Here is a 22,687-nt window from a genome sequence, read left to right on the forward strand (position 1 = left end):
AACCACCTAGCAGTGCATTACAATAGTCCAGTCTAGAGGTCATGAATGCATGAACTAGCTATGTATGTAATATGTGGCGTTCTGATGTTGTCAGGTTGTCATGGAGACCCCTGAGCCCAGTCAGGCAGATGGAGAGGAGCGGATGATGGAGCTGAGACCCAGGACCCGCTCCAATCCGGAGGGTGCAGAGGACCGGCGCAGCAGCACCGGCAGCCTGAACAACAGCCTGGCATCGCCGCCGCCGCAGCAGCCCGCCGTGGGCAGCCGTGTGGAGGGAGAGGGAGAAGCGGCCAGCTCCGACAGCCCTCCGACTTCTGCCACCGCCATCTCAGCCACCGCACCTGCAGCTGTTACTGCGACGGGAAGCTCCACGGCCAGCATGCCTGCCATAGCTTCTGCGGTGAAGGAGAGACCCAAACCCCCTCAGCCGTCCATGAGCACCCAGATCCCCCCATCAGCTGAGTTACACCTGCGGGCGCCACGAGTCAACTGCCCAGAGAAAGTGGTAGGTCTGTCAATAACTTCCAGGACTTCAGGATATGTGCATCTGAAAACACGTCTGTCAGTCAAGTTTTCTCGCAATATCTTTTTTTTAATACAGATCATCTGTTTGGACCTTTCAGAGGAGATGTCTCTACACAAACTGGAGTCGTTTAATGGGTAACTTTACAGTTTTTCAGTTAAACCGTTTCCTTGGTTTATCACATTCATTTAGAAAAGACGAATGTATTTTAAACACATTTTCTGTAAATGATTAATATTTCCAGGTCCAAGACGAACGCCTTAAATATTTCACAGAAAATGATTGAGATGTTTGTGAGAACCAAGCACAAGATCGACAAAAGGCATGAGTTTGCTCTGGTGGTGGTGAATGATGATGCCATGTGGGTGAGTGGACAGAAACACAGCTTCAACTACACTGTCACTCTGAAATTAAAACTCGCTGTAATTTCATTCATCTGTCTTTGAGTAGTTGACTCACTGATGGGTCAATAACATGACGCTCTTTTTTTGTCTGGTTCTGTTAATTTAATCAGAAGGATTCAAAAAGAATGAAATTCTTTAAAAGCTCATTTTATTATTTCATAGAAAATGCTTTAACAAAATTGTTTACTGACAGTGTTATGTAAGTATTATTTATATACTATTATTATTGTACTTTAGTAATATTTTATATGCTTTTATTTTATATTTTCATTTTCATTTTAGTTTATACATTTTGTTATGAGCTTTTGACATTTTCAGTTTTTTATATTTCTATGTAGATTTAATTGAATTTGATTCATTTTTTTTCAACTTTAGTACTTATTTCAGTGAGATGCCAAGGCAACATGTTTAGTAGTTTTACATTTAAGTTTTTCATGTAATATATATATATATATATATATATATCTCTTTCAGGTTTATTTCAGTTACAAAAGACAATTTTCAATTTAGTTTAGTTAACAATAACAACACTGTTCACTGCTTATTATTGATATTATAGACAGAGAGGACCCTCATGAATAGAAAGTCTCTCAAAATATCAGATTATTTTTATGACAAGGCAAGGTTAGTTCAGGTTGTGAAATATCATGTTTTATGACTTTACAAAAATAAAAATAATAATTAGAATTTTTACCCTGAAAATTTTTTATTTTAAAACTTAAATATTTAAGACACATGCATGTATTCATTCTGTATGGAAAATATGATAAATACCTTTTACTTGATGGTTACATCCAGCGTTATTTAAATTGTTTTATTTACTATTACAGTATTTACTATATTTTTTGAACTTGCTTCTACTTTTTTATATTTAGTTTTCATTTTAACTTTAGTTTAAGTTTTAGTAATTGAATGTGCTTTTGTCATTTTCATTTTTTGTTCAAATATTTCTATTCATGTATTTTTACTTCAGTTTTAGGTTTAGTAATTTTGGTACTTCTACTTAAACCTTTATTTCAGTTAGTTGCCTGGGCAACATTTCTGATTTTCATTTGTTTTTTACATTTTTTGTTGACAAAAAGGTATAAATGTTTTACAAAACCATATGAAACCAACATGAATATAAAGAACCGAAATAACATATGCAGGAGTAGTATTGCTTGACGTATAGAGCACGTTACACTGCTGTCAGTGCTTGACATTCATATGAACGACCACTTTAATTTGAATCTCTTTCACACACAGTTATCAGGATTCACGTCTGATCCGCGAGAGCTGTGCAGCTTTCTGTACGACCTGGAAACCAATGTCTGCGAGTCCTTCAGTATCCTTATTTAGACAGTTAGGCTCATTTTTTGTGCTTGTGGAATCAGGTCGGTCCAGATACACATTAATAAGGGATGCAGAGGAAGCAGTGAGAATGAATCATGATCACACTGATCATTTCCTTAACTTTTACCTGTAGATCTGGAAGATCTCCTCAATGTCATGTGAGTAGTTTTTGTCTTCTGTGTTCGATAATTAGACTGCTATAGATTAAAATCCCTCCTGTTCCCTTGTAGCTTGCAGAAAATTGAACTTCCTCAGATGGAGAACATTCAGACCATCCCACCTCCTTTCGTAATCCGGACTCTCCTCATCTTCAGCCGGCATGCTGGCATGCTTCAGTTCAACCCCTCTGATGCTGCCAAAGTGAGTTTGTTTGACACGTTACTACATAATTATGAGTCAATGACAAGAACACTTTTTTACAGTGACTTCGAAATCTGGGGGGAAATCTTTCACAATCATGCAAAAAGTTGGATTCCTATAGCAATTACTGGACTTTACCTGTGAAAGTTTGCAGAACTGTGGTAAATGTGACCTCTCCTTTGTCCACCAAATCAGTCATGCGTTGCAACCAAACAGTGTGCAAAAGTATACAGAAAAAAAAATCAAAAACAAAAACCAACATATGAAGTGATATCAGTGACGACCCCTAAAAACCTTCTCATGACTGTAAGTCATGTGGTACAACTCCTTCAAAAAAAGATATGTATAAATTAATAATTTATGAACGTTGGTTAAAAATGCTTCTTATTTAAAAAAAATATATATATTAAAATACTTTTTGGAAATAATCATGAAGATGTGTTCATCCACATATATTCAAATTGTAAGGAAAATTACTTTTTAATTAATGGTTACACCACATTACACTCATTAAAATTCAACTGAATTTTTATTGAAAATAGCATGTTTTTCAAAACCATATAAAATCAACATGGACACAAAAATTCTTTATCGTTCAGCTTTAAACAAAATTAATCCTTGAGAAATTTAGTTCAAAACAGGGTTATTATAGTTAACTAAAACTAAAACCATAAAAAAAAAAAACATTTTCATTACTTGAAAAAAAAAAGTTAACTGAAAATAAAATAAATAATAATAATAATAATAAAAAATTGTTTAATAATTAAAAAAAACTGCAAAGGCAAACAACTAAAACTTAAATAAAATTAATAAAAACCATAGACATTTAAAAACAAAAACTAGTATAAGAAAAGGGAAAATGACAAAAACACACTCAAAATTAATAAAACTTAACCTAAAATTAACATGAAATGAGAAAATATAAAAATAAAATCTAAAATATTAACAAAAACTATAATACTACCTTAAAGGGATAGTTCACCCAAAAATGAAAATTTTGTGTTTATCTGCTTACCCCCAGGGCATCCAAGATGTAGGTGACTATGTTTCTTCAGTAGAACACAAACGAAGATTTTTAACTCAAACCGTTGGAGTCTGTCAGTCTTATAATGGAAGTGAATGGGAATCACGGTTTTGAGAGTCAAAAAAACATACACAAACAAAACCAAATTAAACCCTGCGGCTCGTGACGATACATTGATGTGTAAAGACACAAAACGATCGGTCTGTGCAAGAAACTGAACAGTATTTATATCGTTTTTTTACCTCTGATTCACGCAATGTCTGAACTGTCCTGAGCGCGTTTTCAACAGCCGGCACGTGACGCGTCTTCTTCTTCTTCTTGCTTTACGGCGAATCGCAGACTTGTAAGTGCATTACTGCCACCTATCTCTCAAATAGACCATTGACACTCTATCTACAATCTCAATTAGGAGTGTCAGTGGTCCATTTGAATCAGAGGTAAAAAATATATAAATACTGTTCAGTTTCTTGCACAGACCGATCGTTTTGTGTTTTTTCACATCAATGTATCGTCACGAGCCGCAGGGTTTAATTTGGTTTTGTTTGTGTATGTTTTTTTGACTCTCAAAGCCGTGATTCCCATTCACTTACATTATAAGACTGACAGACTGCAACGGTTTGAGTTAAAAATCTTCGTTTGTGTTCTACTGAAGAAACATAGTCACCTACATCTTGGATGCCCTGGGGGTAAGCAGATAAACAACACATTTTCATTTTTGGGTGAACTATCTCTTTAATGATACTAAATAAACAGTGTTTTCCTCAAATTAGTAATCCTGCATATTCTCTTTCTTTCCAGAAAATGCTGCAGTCTCCCTATTTCTTCTTTGATGTTGTTTATCTTCACAATGGAACTGAAGAACAGACAGAAGACACTAGCTGGAAGGTTTGAGCTTCCTATGTTTCCCTTCAGTTTTTATAAAGAGGTACTGAATGTCTGTGTCTGTATTGTCAGGATGTGTACGCCTCCTTCAGTGAGCTGGACTCTAAGGGAATGTGTTACCGCTTTGAGGTGTCCCTGTGTGGTCCTGCTATTGAGCTGCACAACTGCATGGCCAAACTGCTGTGCCACCCGCTGCAGAGACCCTTCCAGAGCCACGCGTCCTACAGTCTGCTGGAGGACGAAGACACGCAAGAGAACGAGGCCACGGTTTGAGACTCAAATCTCCTGGATTCATAACCACACACTGAAAAACTGAAGGAGTGACCTGTGAATAACTGCATATATATATATATATGGCCTTGTCCACTGGTTCTGTACTGGAAATGCCTCTTTTATTACTTTACACAGCAGCTATAACCACACTAGCTCAAGACCCTGCTGTGGAACAGTCCATTAAAGCTAACCAATTAGTTTTGAGAATGTCAGCTCTAAATGTTCTGGTTTCTGAAAACGTCATGTGAAGGGATACATCATGCATCAAACGTCCGCTGGTTAAGTGGCGGAGATTCACAGATGAGCTCATGTGAATGATGGCCATAGAGATCCAATGACTGGATCTTTAATGTGCTAATGGTTTAGTGAGTTCATCTGGACAGCAGCTAATAAATACTGTTTGCTCACTCCTGTCAAATAAATGAAATGTAAATGCTCTGTGAGACTCATTTGCTACATGGGTGCCTCAAAAACGAACCAAAAAACATGGTCGAGAAACAGTGTAGCTGTGGACAAAATGATTTTAAAAGACAACCGCATTAAATGACAAGGCATTTGAACTGAAGACATTTTCAAGTAAAAAAAAAATTTAATTAGTGGGACCTAATAGAGGGCTGGGCTTGATGCTGTTCATCATAATTTTGACTGGATAGTGAAAAGCAATATTATTGGTTAATATATTTCACAAAAAATCCAAAATATATATATATATACAAATATCATATATATCCAAAAAAATGTATGGATAAATGCTACACTGCATTATTATATACTGTACTAAATGTATATCCTGTTAATAAAAGAATTGGGAAGGGCCAGTGAAGAATATGTAATATTCACTAAAGATACATTCTACTTTTATAAATGCAAAACAAAACTCTTGATGGGAAAATTAAAGCAGCAATGCAATTGTGACCACAAGAGGTCACAGGAGTACAGCTGAACAAAATAAGAGTCATTCTTCTTTTCATTTACCTTTGGAATTATTAACAGGAACTGTTTTGTTTTGTTTTTTAAGAAGAAGAAGAAATCGCTTTGTTTTGATTCTTTGACCACAAACGCGTGTGAATCTGTGATTCTGTATCCTGCTTTTGAGCAGCACAAAAGTTCACAGATAATAGTCGGAAGAGTGTTCAGGTCATATTTTTTCTCCATTATTGTGTTAATAATCATTAACCTTTTTCACCCTGTAACCTCCTTAGTTCTGAGAAGTATTTTGTTCCAAACTGTAAACAAAGATGGAGGAAAACCATCAAGATGCTCAATTCTTAGAAATGGTCTTTAAACTTTCCCGCCACTTTTAAAAAATAGTTTTACATAGCTATGTCGTAAAACAACCATTTTTGGTTCCCCAAAGAATCTTTCAGTGAACAGTTTTTTTTTCTTAATGTGAAGAACATTTGAATAATCTAAAGAATCGTTCTTGGAACCATACAAGCCAATAAAGAACCTTTATTTTTAAGAGTGAATAATAAGTGTACCCACAAATATGTGATTTACTGAATGGCTTTATTCCTCTTTTTTTTTTTTCACCCAACATTTACTCACCCTCATGTTGTTCCAAACCTGTATGACTGTAATACTCAACTTTTGTTTTCCAGAGAAGACTGACATGACAGTGAGTAAATAATGACATTTTGGGTGAAATGATCTTTAAAATGAAACAAAGGGAAAATAAAAATTCTGCCATCATTTACTCACCCTCAAGTTGTTCCAAACCTGTATTAGTTTCTTTCTTCTGTTGAACACAGAAGATATTCTGAAGAATGTGTGTATCCAAAGAGTTGCTAGTAAAAAAAAAAATACTAGGAAAGTCAATTGCTACCAGCAACTGTTTGGTTACCCAAATTCTTCAAAATACCTTATTTTGTGTTGCGCAGAAGAAAGAAACTTGAGGGTGAGTAAATGATGACAGAATTTTCATTTATGGGTGAACTATCCCTTTAAAATTTGATAGCACCAAAAAAAAAAGTGTGCAAAAATTCTTGGAGCTCTCGCTCTAATGCCCTATATTAACCACAGTTCATCTGTCTTTATTGTCAAATGTCTTGTGTTTGGCTGTCTTTTGCAGATTCAGCTTCCTGTTTTTGTCTTAAAGCTCATTTGCGTTCTGTAAGGGAATTTTGAGAACTTTGTCAGTTTCAAAAACCCTCTGTAAATTACTTTCCGTTGAGGATGGATTGGCAAGGAGACAATGGCCTGCAGGAAAACCCCTGACTTACTTTATGTTCCCTCTTCACACTCTCCCAGACACGACTGTCAGCTGCGAGCGTCATCGCCAGCCCGGGATCAAACGTGCTGCCTCCTCCTGGACTTCTGGGAGAGTTTGTTATTCATTCCTGTGAGGAGGATGACAGGTCACCATTGTTGTCCCTCCGACTCCACCGATGTAGCTCTGCAGGAAACAGTTTCAGATGGGTTGTTTTGATCATATGTGTTTATGTATCTGATCTGATCCAGGAAGAGATCTGCTTTTGTCCTTTGCAGGAACATTGTTCTTCTTGGCCAAAGAGGGTAATTCCTAAATGATGGCTGATATAATGTGAATTAACTCATATTGAGAAACACCAATATGGATGCCAAGAACAGCTAAAGACAAATCCCACAATGAGCTTATGAAATAAGTGTTATCTAGATGTTCGATGGTGGTCTGCATTCCTTGTCAGGGTTTGGTGTGATTTATGAGGGAAAGTAAGGGAGGAGCTCCGGCTCGGCTCTGTTTATCTCTGGAGATCTCGGTAGGTTCAGCATGAAGTACCGATAACCTCTGGAGCTTTCCTGGGGAGGGTCCGGAAAGAGTCACGGTGCGGGAAGTGTGTCTCTGCATTTATAAACACAGCTCCCGCCCCGTGTCCTGGTAGAAGTGTTTACATGTCATTGCCCACAAGTGTGACGGGGTATTTTGGTAACCTTTTGACCATAATTTTTTCATAACCTCTAGAATCAAAATCCTCAGAAGGTCCATCTCATTCCCACAATTGGACCTCAGAAATGTACAACAGCAGCTACTCCCGGGCCACGTTAGGATTGGAGGCGAAACAAATCCACAAGGCGAAGGGGAAAAGCTGTGGCTACTACATGAGGATCCTCTTCTTCTTCTCGTCTCTGATCCAGTCCCTCATCATCGCCAGTTTGGTGCTCTTCCTGGTGTACGGCCAGCCGGAGAAGACCGCCGAGGAGAAGAGAGTGGAAGAGCTGGAGCTGGCCTTTAACAAACTCTCCACAGACAACACCAAACTCAGAAAAGACAAAGCTGACCTCACCAGTGCCCTCAAAGCAAAGACTGGAGAGAAGGATGCGGCGGATAAAGAAATAGCAAAGCTGAAAAATGACTTGAACTTGACAACGATCAAGAGCAGTAACTTCCAGAAGTCTCTTGTAAGTCCTTTATTTGCTTGTATGTCGTCACCATCATTTACTCACCCTCATGTCGTTTCGAACTTGTATGACTTACTTTCTTCTGTGGAACAAACAAAAATATATTTTTTAAAAGAAGAAAGTAAGACATGAGGGTGTGCAAATGAGGACTGAGGTTTCATTTTGGTGTGATGTTTTTCATTTTTGTCTTGTTAATTTTAAGATATTACGAAATGAATCTTGTGTGATTAATCTTGAAACCCTAACACTAATAATAATTACACACTTGATTTTGATTGGCTGTTTTACAGTCTCTTTGCGAGGCCAGTAAAATGAAGCTTTCAAGCACTCGAAATACTCCACTCCCATGTCCACCAAGCAACAACAATCAGAATGGTGAGTGCAATCAATCAATCAATCAATGATTAATGAATAATCAAATTCACAGAGGCGGTCCTGTTGACGTGGCTCTCTTTTCTCTTCTCAGGTGAAATAAAAACTCTAAATACTCTTCTGGAACAGCAGAAAGTTCTCTATGGAATCCTTAAGAGTAACTTCAGCCAAACGATGGAGTACCTTAAAGCTGACTTGGACAACGCAGTGAAGGATAAAAATGAACATCATAGTCTGGTGATACAGCTGAGACAAGAAAACCTGAATTTGAAATCCCAGCTTGATGTTTACACCAAGAAATGCAAAGAGGACTTTGCAGAGTCCCTCCAAGGCATCCAGACGGTCACAAGTGCCTTCCTGACCAAAATCGACAACTTCTTCACCAACTCGGTCACGTTTCACCTCACCTGCTCGAAACAGGAAGAACAGATGGCAAGGATTCGCTCCAACTGCTCAAGCCTCTCTCAGCAGGTGGAGGACAAGTTCCAGAGCTACCTGGACAATGTGGGAGCGAAGGTCTCGAGTATTCAAAAACAGAGCAGCCGGCTGGAAGTACAGAATGCCGAACTGACTTCCGAACTGGACAAGTGCAGAATGGATCGGGAAAAAGAGGCTGCGGAGAGCAGCAAAAAACTGCAGGACGCCCAACAGAAGTATGATAAGCAACTGGAGCAGCTTCTCAAGGAGCAAAGCAGACTGAGGGACGCCAAAGAACTAGTAGAAGCCCAGCTTGCTGTGAAGGACGCCACACTTATATCGTTGCAAAATGGCTGCGTACAACAGGTAGGAGTTACGCTGGGATCAGTAGTGATGCTTAACATTTGGAAAATCTTCCATGATGGCCATTTTTAGGATAAGTGCATGTTTGAATGCTGTAGGGTGTACGAAAATTAAATCGATATTCACTGCTTGTGCAGCCCAAACCTGCTGGTCTTCAACCCCCTGGCATAGCCGGCCTTTATCCCCCTGCACCTGGTAGGGGCCATTAACCGCTAAAGGTAAGTGGTCTTTATTCGTCATGGCCAGAATTTCATTTGAAATTCAATATTCATTTGGTCCTACCCACTTTGAAGGGTGCAGGGCATTACTGTCCATTTGTTGCATGCTACACCAGAGATTCTGCTCCTGGAGGCCCAACGTCTGGCAGAGTTTAGCACCAACCTGCTTCAACACACCTGCCTGGACGTTTCTAGTAATCTTAAAGACCTTAAGAGGATAGTTCACCCAATTGTTCCAAACCTATATGAGTTTCTTTCTTCTGTTGAACATAAAAGAAGATATTTTGAAAAATATGGGTAACCAAAAAGTTGTTGGACCCCACTGACTTCCATAGTATGGAAAAACAATACTATGGAAGTCAATGGGGACCAGAAACTGTTTGGTAAGAAAGAAAGTACTAAAGGTTTTGAATGGCATGAATGTAAGTAAATGATGACAAAATTTTGGGTGAGCTATTCCTTTTAACTAGGGCTGGAGCCAAACTCCAGGAGCACAATTGGACACACCTGTCCTTCACAAAGACATACATCACTGTCACTTTAATTTTTAATCGGAATGTGACAACATTGCAGGTAAATTAATATGTTCAGCTCTTGCAGGTATGTCCAAACCTGATTCTGGAGGTCCCTGCAGATTTTAGCTGTAACACACCTGCCTGGAGGTTTCTAGTGAATCTGAAGACCTCGTTTAGCAGGTTCAGGTGTGATTCATTAACCTTGCTGAAAGGTGGCCCTCCAGAAGCAGGACTGGATACCCGAGCTGTTGATTGCTACCAGCAACTGTTTGGTTACCCAAATTCTTCAAAATACCTTATTTTGTGTTGCGCAGAAGAAAGAAACTTGAGGGTGAGTAAATGATGACAGAATTTTCATTTATGGGTGAACTATCCCTTTAAAATTTGATAGCACCAAAAAAAAAAGTGTGCAAAAATTCTTGGAGCTCTCGCTCTAATGCCCTATATTAACCACAGTTCATCTGTCTTTATTGTCAAATGTCTTGTGTTTGGCTGTCTTTTGCAGATTCAGCTTCCTGTTTTTGTCTTAAAGCTCATTTGCGTTCTGTAAGGGAATTTTGAGAACTTTGTCAGTTTCAAAAACCCTCTGTAAATTACTTTCCGTTGAGGATGGATTGGCAAGGAGACAATGGCCTGCAGGAAAACCCCTGACTTACTTTATGTTCCCTCTTCACACTCTCCCAGACACGACTGTCAGCTGCGAGCGTCATCGCCAGCCCGGGATCAAACGTGCTGCCTCCTCCTGGACTTCTGGGAGAGTTTGTTATTCATTCCTGTGAGGAGGATGACAGGTCACCATTGTTGTCCCTCCGACTCCACCGATGTAGCTCTGCAGGAAACAGTTTCAGATGGGTTGTTTTGATCATATGTGTTTATGTATCTGATCTGATCCAGGAAGAGATCTGCTTTTGTCCTTTGCAGGAACATTGTTCTTCTTGGCCAAAGAGGGTAATTCCTAAATGATGGCTGATATAATGTGAATTAACTCATATTGAGAAACACCAATATGGATGCCAAGAACAGCTAAAGACAAATCCCACAATGAGCTTATGAAATAAGTGTTATCTAGATGTTCGATGGTGGTCTGCATTCCTTGTCAGGGTTTGGTGTGATTTATGAGGGAAAGTAAGGGAGGAGCTCCGGCTCGGCTCTGTTTATCTCTGGAGATCTCGGTAGGTTCAGCATGAAGTACCGATAACCTCTGGAGCTTTCCTGGGGAGGGTCCGGAAAGAGTCACGGTGCGGGAAGTGTGTCTCTGCATTTATAAACACAGCTCCCGCCCCGTGTCCTGGTAGAAGTGTTTACATGTCATTGCCCACAAGTGTGACGGGGTATTTTGGTAACCTTTTGACCATAATTTTTTCATAACCTCTAGAATCAAAATCCTCAGAAGGTCCATCTCATTCCCACAATTGGACCTCAGAAATGTACAACAGCAGCTACTCCCGGGCCACGTTAGGATTGGAGGCGAAACAAATCCACAAGGCGAAGGGGAAAAGCTGTGGCTACTACATGAGGATCCTCTTCTTCTTCTCGTCTCTGATCCAGTCCCTCATCATCGCCAGTTTGGTGCTCTTCCTGGTGTACGGCCAGCCGGAGAAGACCGCCGAGGAGAAGAGAGTGGAAGAGCTGGAGCTGGCCTTTAACAAACTCTCCACAGACAACACCAAACTCAGAAAAGACAAAGCTGACCTCACCAGTGCCCTCAAAGCAAAGACTGGAGAGAAGGATGCGGCGGATAAAGAAATAGCAAAGCTGAAAAATGACTTGAACTTGACAACGATCAAGAGCAGTAACTTCCAGAAGTCTCTTGTAAGTCCTTTATTTGCTTGTATGTCGTCACCATCATTTACTCACCCTCATGTCGTTTCGAACTTGTATGACTTACTTTCTTCTGTGGAACAAACAAAAATATATTTTTTAAAAGAAGAAAGTAAGACATGAGGGTGTGCAAATGAGGACTGAGGTTTCATTTTGGTGTGATGTTTTTCATTTTTGTCTTGTTAATTTTAAGATATTACGAAATGAATCTTGTGTGATTAATCTTGAAACCCTAACACTAATAATAATTACACACTTGATTTTGATTGGCTGTTTTACAGTCTCTTTGCGAGGCCAGTAAAATGAAGCTTTCAAGCACTCGAAATACTCCACTCCCATGTCCACCAAGCAACAACAATCAGAATGGTGAGTGCAATCAATCAATCAATCAATGATTAATGAATAATCAAATTCACAGAGGCGGTCCTGTTGACGTGGCTCTCTTTTCTCTTCTCAGGTGAAATAAAAACTCTAAATACTCTTCTGGAACAGCAGAAAGTTCTCTATGGAATCCTTAAGAGTAACTTCAGCCAAACGATGGAGTACCTTAAAGCTGACTTGGACAACGCAGTGAAGGATAAAAATGAACATCATAGTCTGGTGATACAGCTGAGACAAGAAAACCTGAATTTGAAATCCCAGCTTGATGTTTACACCAAGAAATGCAAAGAGGACTTTGCAGAGTCCCTCCAAGGCATCCAGACGGTCACAAGTGCCTTCCTGACCAAAATCGACAACTTCTTCACCAACTCGGTCACGTTTCACCTCACCTGCTCGAAACAGGAAGAACAGATGGCAAGGATTCGCTCCAACTGCTCAAGCCTCTCTCAGCAGGTGGAGGACAAGTTCCAGAGCTACCTGGACAATGTGGGAGCGAAGGTCTCGAGTATTCAAAAACAGAGCAGCCGGCTGGAAGTACAGAATGCCGAACTGACTTCCGAACTGGACAAGTGCAGAATGGATCGGGAAAAAGAGGCTGCGGAGAGCAGCAAAAAACTGCAGGACGCCCAACAGAAGTATGATAAGCAACTGGAGCAGCTTCTCAAGGAGCAAAGCAGACTGAGGGACGCCAAAGAACTAGTAGAAGCCCAGCTTGCTGTGAAGGACGCCACACTTATATCGTTGCAAAATGGCTGCGTACAACAGGTAGGAGTTACGCTGGGATCAGTAGTGATGCTTAACATTTGGAAAATCTTCCATGATGGCCATTTTTAGGATAAGTGCATGTTTGAATGCTGTAGGGTGTACGAAAATTAAATCGATATTCACTGCTTGTGCAGCCCAAACCTGCTGGTCTTCAACCCCCTGGCATAGCCGGCCTTTATCCCCCTGCACCTGGTAGGGGCCATTAACCGCTAAAGGTAAGTGGTCTTTATTCGTCATGGCCAGAATTTCATTTGAAATTCAATATTCATTTGGTCCTACCCACTTTGAAGGGTGCAGGGCATTACTGTCCATTTGTTGCATGCTACACCAGAGATTCTGCTCCTGGAGGCCCAACGTCTGGCAGAGTTTAGCACCAACCTGCTTCAACACACCTGCCTGGACGTTTCTAGTAATCTTAAAGACCTTAAGAGGATAGTTCACCCAATTGTTCCAAACCTATATGAGTTTCTTTCTTCTGTTGAACATAAAAGAAGATATTTTGAAAAATATGGGTAACCAAAAAGTTGTTGGACCCCACTGACTTCCATAGTATGGAAAAACAATACTATGGAAGTCAATGGGGACCAGAAACTGTTTGGTAAGAAAGAAAGTACTAAAGGTTTTGAATGGCATGAATGTAAGTAAATGATGACAAAATTTTGGGTGAGCTATTCCTTTTAACTAGGGCTGGAGCCAAACTCCAGGAGCACAATTGGACACACCTGTCCTTCACAAAGACATACATCACTGTCACTTTAATTTTTAATCGGAATGTGACAACATTGCAGGTAAATTAATATGTTCAGCTCTTGCAGGTATGTCCAAACCTGATTCTGGAGGTCCCTGCAGATTTTAGCTGTAACACACCTGCCTGGAGGTTTCTAGTGAATCTGAAGACCTCGTTTAGCAGGTTCAGGTGTGATTCATTAACCTTGCTGAAAGGTGGCCCTCCAGAAGCAGGACTGGATACCCGAGCTGTTGAGAAGGTTGTGGCAAATAAAACTCTTATTAACTCGTATCTTGCCTTGAGCACTCTGTGTGGCATTTTGTCAAAACCACATGAAAGTATGTAAATACATAGGGAATAGGAAATAGTATTTTAGTGTATGAGGGAACAATTGACAACACAATTAACTACAAACCCACACTCAGAAAAAAGGTACAAAAGCTGTCACTGGGGCGGTACCCTTTAAAAAGGTACACCTTTGTACTTTTTTTTTTTTTTACCCGTAAGGTGTACATATTAGTACCTAAGTGAAAGGGTAACACCCCAGTAACAGCTTTTGTACCTTTTTTCTAAGCTTTCAGGATCATGTGATGATATATGGTAAAATTATTTCCATCAAGTGACCATTGTATGTATACTTTACTACCTCAATTATTTGGAACAAACTTCCCATAGTTTTGTCCCACTTCAAGGGCACAAAATTGCCTTTTAAAATTTGCGCATGACCTCCAGAGCTCAAACAGAGGGCCATATAACTGATCATTAACATCTGAAACAAAACATGCAATACTTTGCGATAAGTGCTATATTACAAGTCAAACAGTGGCATATAATGTGAAAATATTAAATGTTTTGCTAAAGTACTATTAAAAACCCTTTAAGGTTTCGATTTTTAAGAGCTCATTCTTTGTTTGGAGGACTTGTGTTAATTACACATTTCAGGCGGAGTCATTCAGAATGTCTTTTTTTATTGTTTTCACTCTTTTCCGCAGGCTGGGTGTGGAGAAGGGAATGATCTGAATCTCAAGGCCGGACTCTTGAGTTTTTAAATGTGTCTTGTGTGCGGGAGTTTCCTGATTTTGAGCCTGTGATCTCTTTAGTAAATAATGTTGTCACTGTGGATCACTGTAAATGTACATGCACTCTAATGTTTAGTTCATTGTATAGTTGTATTTAAGCGTCATGGGCTGTGAACTTGCATGACATGATGTACTTCTGAGGTCTGATTCTGTTATTTAGAGTGGTGCAGACCTAAAAATGTGAGACTGCCTTTCCTACAAGCACACAATTAATATTAAATACAATTGTTCTGTGAATATTCCACATGTGCTGTGATGTATATAATATTCTTTACACATAATTGTGTTTCAACGATTACTTGTTTGAACAGGTTTTAATGACCTTTAACAGTTTTTTTAATATGTTGGTCTGACTGTCTTGAATAAATAAATAAGCTTAAAAATCAACTCCTTTTTCTTTCTTTTTTTTTATTAAACCTGTATTTAAAGTTAAAACAAAGGAAAGTTATGACATAAAATTAAGAAATATTAAAAATTTCTAGCTCCCTAATCAAAGCTGACCATATAATATTTTTTATTTAAAAAAAATTTTTTATTTATTTATTTTTTGGACACAGCTGCATATACTTTTACATTATGGATATCATTATGAATGTTGTGTAACAAAGATTGGCCAACTAACTGTAATTGATAATAACAAAATATATTTAAAATATTAAACATGAACTCTGATGACATGCTACAATTTAAAGATTCAGGTTTTGGGTGTGGTGTGCTGAATATAAAGAGGAGGAAACAAAAGACGGAACATTTGTTGATGCTGAATGTGTTCTGTGCTGAGATTTGTAACTAATTTTCTTTATGCATTCTCTATTAAATTTATAACACCATTAGTTCCTTCTGAACATTTTGGCCTCTCCACCAACCTAATACAGGCCAGTGAGATTTATGGGACCTTTTTAACCCTACTAATCAGCAGAAACAACAGCTCAACAGCGTCATGAATGAGAGGAAGGCAGAAGGTACAGCGTGCTGTGCACAGCTCCTCACAGCCCGATGTCGTCAAATGGGTGAAGAGTTCAGCAAGCACACATACACATTTAAATGAATGTCAGATTGACAGCAGAACAAAGGGCCGTGGGGACAGTTTCAGAACACCTCCTTCCTAAACAGCCGGTACAGTTGAACACAGAATGCTCAGCTGCATCAGATCGCCGCCAGCGTGTTTGAGCTCAATGCGCCCAGAACAAATAAGAATTCCTCCTGCCAAGGCTAGTGTGAAGTCATCCCTTTAAAAAGAGCCATTGGGAGGAAATTTAATTGTTTTGGGGGGAGCCGAGATTTGAAACTCTGCCTACTATATGCAATAAAAAAATGAAACATTTCTCCGGTTACAGTGCGCTCTTTTGTTGACTGACTACATTTTTTCCCAAAATTGTAAACATTTTATCAGTTAAATTGTTATCATCTTTTTTTATTTAGTACTGCCCTTTAGAAGATACATAAGATAAATACATAATTACCTTGAGACAAAATAATAATTTAAACTGATGATCCTGCTCCTGATCCCCAATGAGCATCAATGAACGTTTACACCTTTTGTAATTATTGTGTACAGTCCCTATGTATTAAGTGTGAAAAGTTGGAAATCAACATAATATACACTACTGGTCAAAAGTTTGGGGTCGGTAAGATTTCTTAAATGTTTTTCAAATATTCTGCTCACCAAGGCTGCATTTATTTGTTCAAAGTAAAAACAGTCATTTTGTGAAAAATTATCACAATTTAAAATAACTGTTTTCCATTTTAAAATATTTTAAAAAGCAATTTATTCCTGTAATGTAAAACGGAATTTTTACCAGCCATTACTCCAGTCTTCAGAGACACGTCAAATGTTAAAAACAGTTTTTGCTGCTTATTTGTTTTTGTGGAAACCATGATACATTTTTACAGGATTCTTTAATGAATAGAACTTTTGAAAGAGCAGCATTTATTTAAAATATATATTTTTACTTCACTGTCACTTTTGATCATGGATAAAAGTATTAATTTCTTTAAATAAAACAAAAAATCTTACTGAGCCCAACCTTTTGAACATGTACGGAAAATAATAGTTTCTTTCAATGACTGCAAGTCTGATTTTTATTTTAGAACTACAAATAAACTCATAAACACGTGAACATCTTTTTTTGTTCTCATATATAGAATTGTTCTATTTCCCAATACAAAAGTCTTTGAAAATGACGTCTAAAATTTTCTCAGCGCCAGTTCTACCAGTGATCCTGCCCAGGCTGGTGAGGCCCAAACGAAGCCCTTCTGCCGCCAGCACCAGGTCCACATCCCTGTACTGATAGTACTGCTGTAAAGCCTCCACGCTCTTCTGCAGGTGAGTCCGGTGTCAGCTCTGTGTCAGACTCGGGCTGCTGATCAGTGGGTCGCCACATCTGAACAGACAGGGATATAATACTTTATAAAAGTGTCATAATTCGGTTTGCTCCAGAAATTAAACGAAATTTAGGTAACCGAAAATATCCGGCTGGTTTTGGAGGGATGGAATCATTGACCAAATAAGTGATGTTTAATTACTGTTTCTCTGATGACGTGTTTTGACTGTTTCAGTATTGTGCACACAACGTGGATAAACTACAACAGGTAAAGCTGTCAGCTGTGTGGACGCTAGTGCTGGATTAACAATATGGATTTCTCGTTTTTAATTAATATTGATATGGATTCTTAAATCTCAAGATCAATCTTTTAGTCGGTGATGTTTTCTGCTGATGTGTGAATTTCACTGAACATTATTTGTAGCATCTGCCAATGAGCTTTGTGTTTTGTTACTTTTAATATAAAACAATGTCTCAGCTTTCAAATTCTGTCAATTATTGGTCAACTATAATATCACGAACTACAAACAATAAATGGGGTTTTGACGCTCTTTAATGTGTCGTGACAGATCACTGTAGCCGTCTCATTTCAAGCGAGTCAAACCAATGATCTCTTCCACTTTACTACTAGTTATAGCAAGAAATAAACGTGAACATCAGAAGGTGTTGAAAGAAACAGAAGAACTTACTGAAATGTATCATGTCATGTAATCGCTCAATCTGTGTTAAAACAGCTTGTAAACAATGTCACGTAATGTCACATTTACCTCAGTAAAGACATTCAATATAGGCCATTTTAACTCGATAGTCAGCTAGAAAAAATAACTCTAGAAAGGAGCATTTTGCTAAATATATTACACATTCATTATATTTTTACTTAACCTGTTGTCTTCATTATTAAATGTATGTTTGAATAAATCAGTTTTTATTCCAGTCACCGTTTGTGTTTATATTTCAACAACAAATTGAAGTAGAAACATAATTATGTTATTTTAAAAAATGACATAAAAACTACATTATGTGCAATTGAAATGTTTGTACAAGTCCGTTTTGATTATCAAATACATTTGGTTATTAAATAAGATTTATTTTCCATTTTCTGTCAAGTGGATCCTGAATTTTCTGTTTTTGTTTCGGCCCAGAATTTTCACTTTGGTACATCACTTCTGTTTACAGCATCTAAATATCTGAATATTTGAATAATTATAGAACTGCTTTCTGGGTTGATAATTTCCACTCACAGAGTCTTTAGTCTGTTCTGTATTATAGACAGGAGATCCTCCAGGCCATCTCTGGTGTGACATGACAAAAAGCAAGCAGGAGGAACATAACCAGCCTCCTCGAGGGCCGCCTGGATGCTGCGCTTGTGCTTGGCGGAGATATGGTCACTATTGTTGAGGATCAGGATGCACTCCCTCCTGTGAGATGAGTGCTCAAGGATACTCTTCAAGTGTCCACTGAGGAAGACAGGCACTAGCTGGGGCTCTGAAGGAAGCTGTGTCAAGTTGACGACCACAAGAGGCAGATCTGCCTGCTCCACCCTGTGGGCAGCAGCGGAAAGTCGTTTCTTAAGCCTGTTTCCTGAGCCTGGTCAGCATCTTACAACCTTTGACCTCGTAGAAACAAAGTGGCCACTTCCTGTCTATGCCATCTCTTTAGTAAATCACAGCATACTGTACAGGCAGAAAAATATAATTCACTGCAACACACAAAGGAAAACTGTGACAAAGGGAGGGTCTAATGTGCAATTATGGCACTTGGACACTTTTGGGCACGCTTAAAAATGTTTGAATATCACTGCATTAGATAAAATACAACTTAAAAAAGGATAACCGCAAATAAATTATGATAGACCTTTTTATTATGACAGAATTATTTTTGCTACATTTTTCATAAATAATTTTTTGTAATATGCAGGACTGATTTTTTTTCTGTTTTAAAACTAATCAATATTACTTTTGGCCCACGGAACTCAATCAAATTTTAGCTCTTCAGATTAAAAGGTTTTGGCACCTCTGGTCTAAATGATCTAAATTAATTTTCAATTTAAAAATGCAAAAAAAAAAATAAAAATTCAAAAAAAGTTTGAAAAGTTTGAATATCAGTAAAAAATAACTGGTTAAATGGATTATTTATCTCTAATTTTAAGTCAGTAAACTTTTGCCTTTAGAGGAACCTATGACTGGAACAGACTTCCACCAGAATTAAAAGATATAATGTGGTTTATCTAAAAAAAAAAAAAAAATTGGTAGTTGAAAATTAAAATTGTGAACATTTATAGGAATTTTACTGTAAAAAATGTTGTGTTTAGGGTATTGATTGTTTTTTAACATCAACCCTGGACCTACAGATGAAAAATAGCTACTCTGGCTAAATCTACATTTTCTGTGTATTTTCCCTGATTCAATAAACAAACAAACAAAAATTTTAGACAGTTTTTCTCATTCAAATATGACAACCATCTATTGTTTTAAATCTAACAAACTTCTTTTGTAGCATGTTCTTTTAAAATGCATGGCACTTGTTTTGATATTTTTTTTAAATAACTGCATAATTTTTGGTTGTCCTTAAAATTGCCACCTCTTTTTCTGCAAACATTACATACCTAAACTCTTTATATTATTGCATAACCTCCAGTGTTTATTAAATCGTGAAAAATATGACACACACCTACTGTATATCTAAGTCTGTGAATAAACAGATAATTTCCCCTTACAATAACACAATGAGTGGCAAAAAATCTTGAGAGATATTTCCCCTCTACAGGCCATTTTTAGGATGGCGATATTTATCACTTTGGAATGTTTGCACAAAAATGCCTCACTGTTTATTCTACCTTGATTTTCCCACACGTGTCCGTAAATACATACCGCTGACGGGCGTGCCGGACGCCCTCCTGCTCCACGCTGTCTGTGGTGTCCCGTAGCCCTGCTGTGTCACTCAGCAGCACGGGATACCCCCGATATCCAGCGGGACCTCCACGACATCTCTGGTGGTCCCGGCTGTGGGAGACACTATAGCAGCAGGACGCTGAGCTACAGAGTGAGAGAAGATACTGAAATTAGTTCAGAAACTAACAAGGACAACAAAGAACAGCAGTATTTAAACATTTAACCCTTCCATTTTCATGCTACCAGTACTTATTTTTTTATCTACTACTATCTTTTCCATTAAATTCTAGCTATGTGTATATATATACATTATATACATGAATATACATTATAATATAATGTAAATTCTTAAGCTAGATAGATACTGATTCTTATTTCAATAGTGACTAGTAACTTATCTATCGTTACTAGTAACACATTTCTAATTTTTTAACTATTCAGTTCTGACTAGTATATGGCAAGCCATTTTAACATTTAATCTATAAAACATACTTCTATCTATTTTCATGCTACTAGTATTTATTTTTTTAGCTACCAGTATCCATTTCATTAGGTACTAGTACTTATTTGTTGGCTACTATTGCTTATTCTTGAGGTACTAGAATCTTTTTAAAATATACTAGTACTTATTCATTAGATCAGTGTTTCCCAAACGGGGTGCCGCGGCACCCCTGTCGAGAGCAGGGGTGCCATGTAAAAAAATAATTTTTTAATATTTTTAAATTGCTAAAATGTTCAAAAAAGCATCTATTATATAATATCCATTTCTTAGATACTACTTGTTCCAAATGTTACTAGTACATTTTTTTATTTTACTAGTAACATTTTTAATTAAACTCTACAGTGGCCATTCTGATTAGTCATAACATAAGATGAGTAAAAAAATCAGTTGTGATAAGTAATATAAGAATTGTTTCTAGTAACAATCACAAAATATTAGGTATGTCTTGAGCCGATCTCAAGGATCAGGATCGGGGACAATTAAGCATTTTTTTTAACTGATTGGTATCGGCTATCCTGAGGCTTGTGCAGTAGGTGGTGGTGTGCACAATTTACATATAAAATACAAGAAGTATCAGTAGCCCATATTCATAATTGTGACTACACAATCAGTTTACAATGTCTACAATTGTAATGTTTACATCTAACAATGTCTCTCTCTCTCTCTCTCTCTCTCTCTCTCTCTCTCTATATATATATATTGTGACTGAGTCGGCTGCCTCCCCCTAATTATCATCATCACCCCGTCCCTTAATCGCCGCCCTTCGCCAGGCTCCCGACAGGAGCGGGTGCGTGAGAGAGGAGGGGCGCTGAAATAGCCAGGGCTGGCGGCGTGTGATGGGGCACACCTGAACCGAATGGGGCCTCATCACCGCCGCTGTTTAAATGCCGAGCGCGCCTCTCCTCGGGAGACCGGTCTCTTCTCCGTGCATGCACGCTGGTGTCCTCGTGGGTCCAGGAGGGGTGTGTAGAGGGACTCCCGCGCCACCAGAGTCGTCTAGTCCCTTCGAGCGCCGTGGAGAAGGATGAAGCTGCTGAACGAAGCTGCCGCCCCTAACGCCCCGGGACCAAGAGGGGAGCACGTGCGGCCGCCGGACTCCGCCCCTTACCTGGACCCTTCCTTCTCGAACACTGCCCCACCTTCACTAACGACGTTCAGCACGACGAGGACACCAGATCCCCGTTTATTTTGGACACTTTATTCCCTTTTCTGGACACTATGTTTATTTTCTGTAAATAAAAGCCTCTCCGAGGCCTGACGCCACACCCACGGTCAGCTCTTCTGCAAGTGTCTGTCGTTTGCTCCTCCCGTGACTATATATATATATATATAAATACTGTAGTAATTCTTTTTATTTATATATTATATCTATATATTATTTTTTACATTTGAGCCCCTGTCCCTGAGAAATCTGCATATCCCTGTATAAATTGGATTGATTTTAATAAATGTATACCGTTAACTTGAAGTGTGCACCAAGAACTAGGAATATACAAGTATCGGATCGGGACTCAGTACCGGCAGATACTCAATATTCAATGATTCAGATCGCACAAAAAACCTGATCAGGACATCCCTACAAAATATGTGTCACGGTCATGGTGTGTGGAGGCAGGCAGGACGACGAGGACGACAAGGATTCCAATAATGGGGAAGAAACCACAATAAACAGTCCACAGAGGCGTTACATTACTCCCCACTCCCGGAAGGTGCGTCCTCGCACCGTAGAAACAGAGGGAGGGGCGGGGGATGGAGGAGGAATGGCCGCTGACTCCAGGGGGCCGACCAATGGCGGCGGAGCAGGTATTGGAGGAGACAAGGCGGAGAGCCAACGAGCCAGGGGGATGCCGAGGATCCGGGGGGCCAGGGTGGAGCCGAGGGCTCTGGCGACCAAGGCGGAGGCGGAGCGACTGAGGACCAAGGTGGAGCTGGCGGGAGGAAGGAGCCCAACGGAGCCGGTGGGACAAAGCGACGAGGTGCAGCCAGAGGAGTGGAGTCCAGAGGTGATGGCGGGTCGACCCCCGACCAAGGCGGAGCCGGAGGCACGAGGGAGCCCGGTGGAGCTGATGGATTGATGGGTGACGGTGGAGGCGAGGGAGCTAGGAGCCGAGGTGGAGCCACTGGGTCTACGGACCG

General features: G+C 39.1%; 3 protein-coding genes and 1 pseudogene across 3 annotated transcripts in view; 3 read left to right on the forward strand and 1 right to left on the reverse strand.

Moving 5' to 3' along the window:
• LOC107685168 (BRISC and BRCA1-A complex member 1) overlaps positions 1–5,503 on the forward strand; it is an 8,171-nt gene extending 2,668 nt beyond the window's left edge. The window contains exons 2-9 of the mRNA XM_016481684.1: positions 95–505; positions 602–660; positions 768–888; positions 2,173–2,251; positions 2,393–2,417; positions 2,490–2,619; positions 4,442–4,528; positions 4,598–5,503. Of these exons, the coding sequence (XP_016337170.1) occupies positions 101–505; positions 602–660; positions 768–888; positions 2,173–2,251; positions 2,393–2,417; positions 2,490–2,619; positions 4,442–4,528; positions 4,598–4,798 (1,107 nt within the window). The 5' untranslated portion in view covers positions 95–100 and the 3' untranslated portion in view covers positions 4,799–5,503. The remainder of the gene's footprint in view (positions 1–94; positions 506–601; positions 661–767; positions 889–2,172; positions 2,252–2,392; positions 2,418–2,489; positions 2,620–4,441; positions 4,529–4,597) is intronic.
• A 1,794-nt stretch (positions 5,504–7,297) lies between these two features.
• Positions 7,298–10,051, forward strand: LOC107685188 (plasmalemma vesicle-associated protein-like). Its single transcript, XM_016481703.1, has 5 exons — positions 7,298–8,176; positions 8,467–8,551; positions 8,643–9,331; positions 9,466–9,546; positions 10,017–10,051. Exons 1-4 carry the CDS (start codon positions 7,790–7,792, stop codon positions 9,535–9,537), a joined length of 1,233 nt encoding a protein of 410 aa, XP_016337189.1. The 5' UTR covers positions 7,298–7,789; the 3' UTR covers positions 9,538–9,546; positions 10,017–10,051.
• A 944-nt stretch (positions 10,052–10,995) lies between these two features.
• On the forward strand, positions 10,996–15,113 carry LOC107685179 (plasmalemma vesicle-associated protein-like). The gene is made up of 5 exons (XM_016481692.1): positions 10,996–11,873; positions 12,164–12,248; positions 12,340–13,028; positions 13,163–13,243; positions 14,748–15,113. The coding sequence occupies exons 1-4, from the start codon at positions 11,487–11,489 to the stop codon at positions 13,232–13,234; spliced, it is 1,233 nt and encodes a 410-aa protein (XP_016337178.1). The 5' UTR covers positions 10,996–11,486; the 3' UTR covers positions 13,235–13,243; positions 14,748–15,113.
• A 1,873-nt stretch (positions 15,114–16,986) lies between these two features.
• The window catches only part of LOC107685264 (tRNA modification GTPase GTPBP3, mitochondrial-like), a 23,256-nt pseudogene continuing 17,555 nt past the window's right edge, over positions 16,987–22,687 (reverse strand).

The sequence above is a fragment of the Sinocyclocheilus anshuiensis genome, unplaced genomic scaffold, assembly GCF_001515605.1.
Source record: "Sinocyclocheilus anshuiensis isolate Anshui unplaced genomic scaffold, SAMN03320099.WGS_v1.1 scaffold689, whole genome shotgun sequence".
NCBI classification, from domain to species: domain Eukaryota; kingdom Metazoa; phylum Chordata; class Actinopteri; order Cypriniformes; family Cyprinidae; genus Sinocyclocheilus; species Sinocyclocheilus anshuiensis.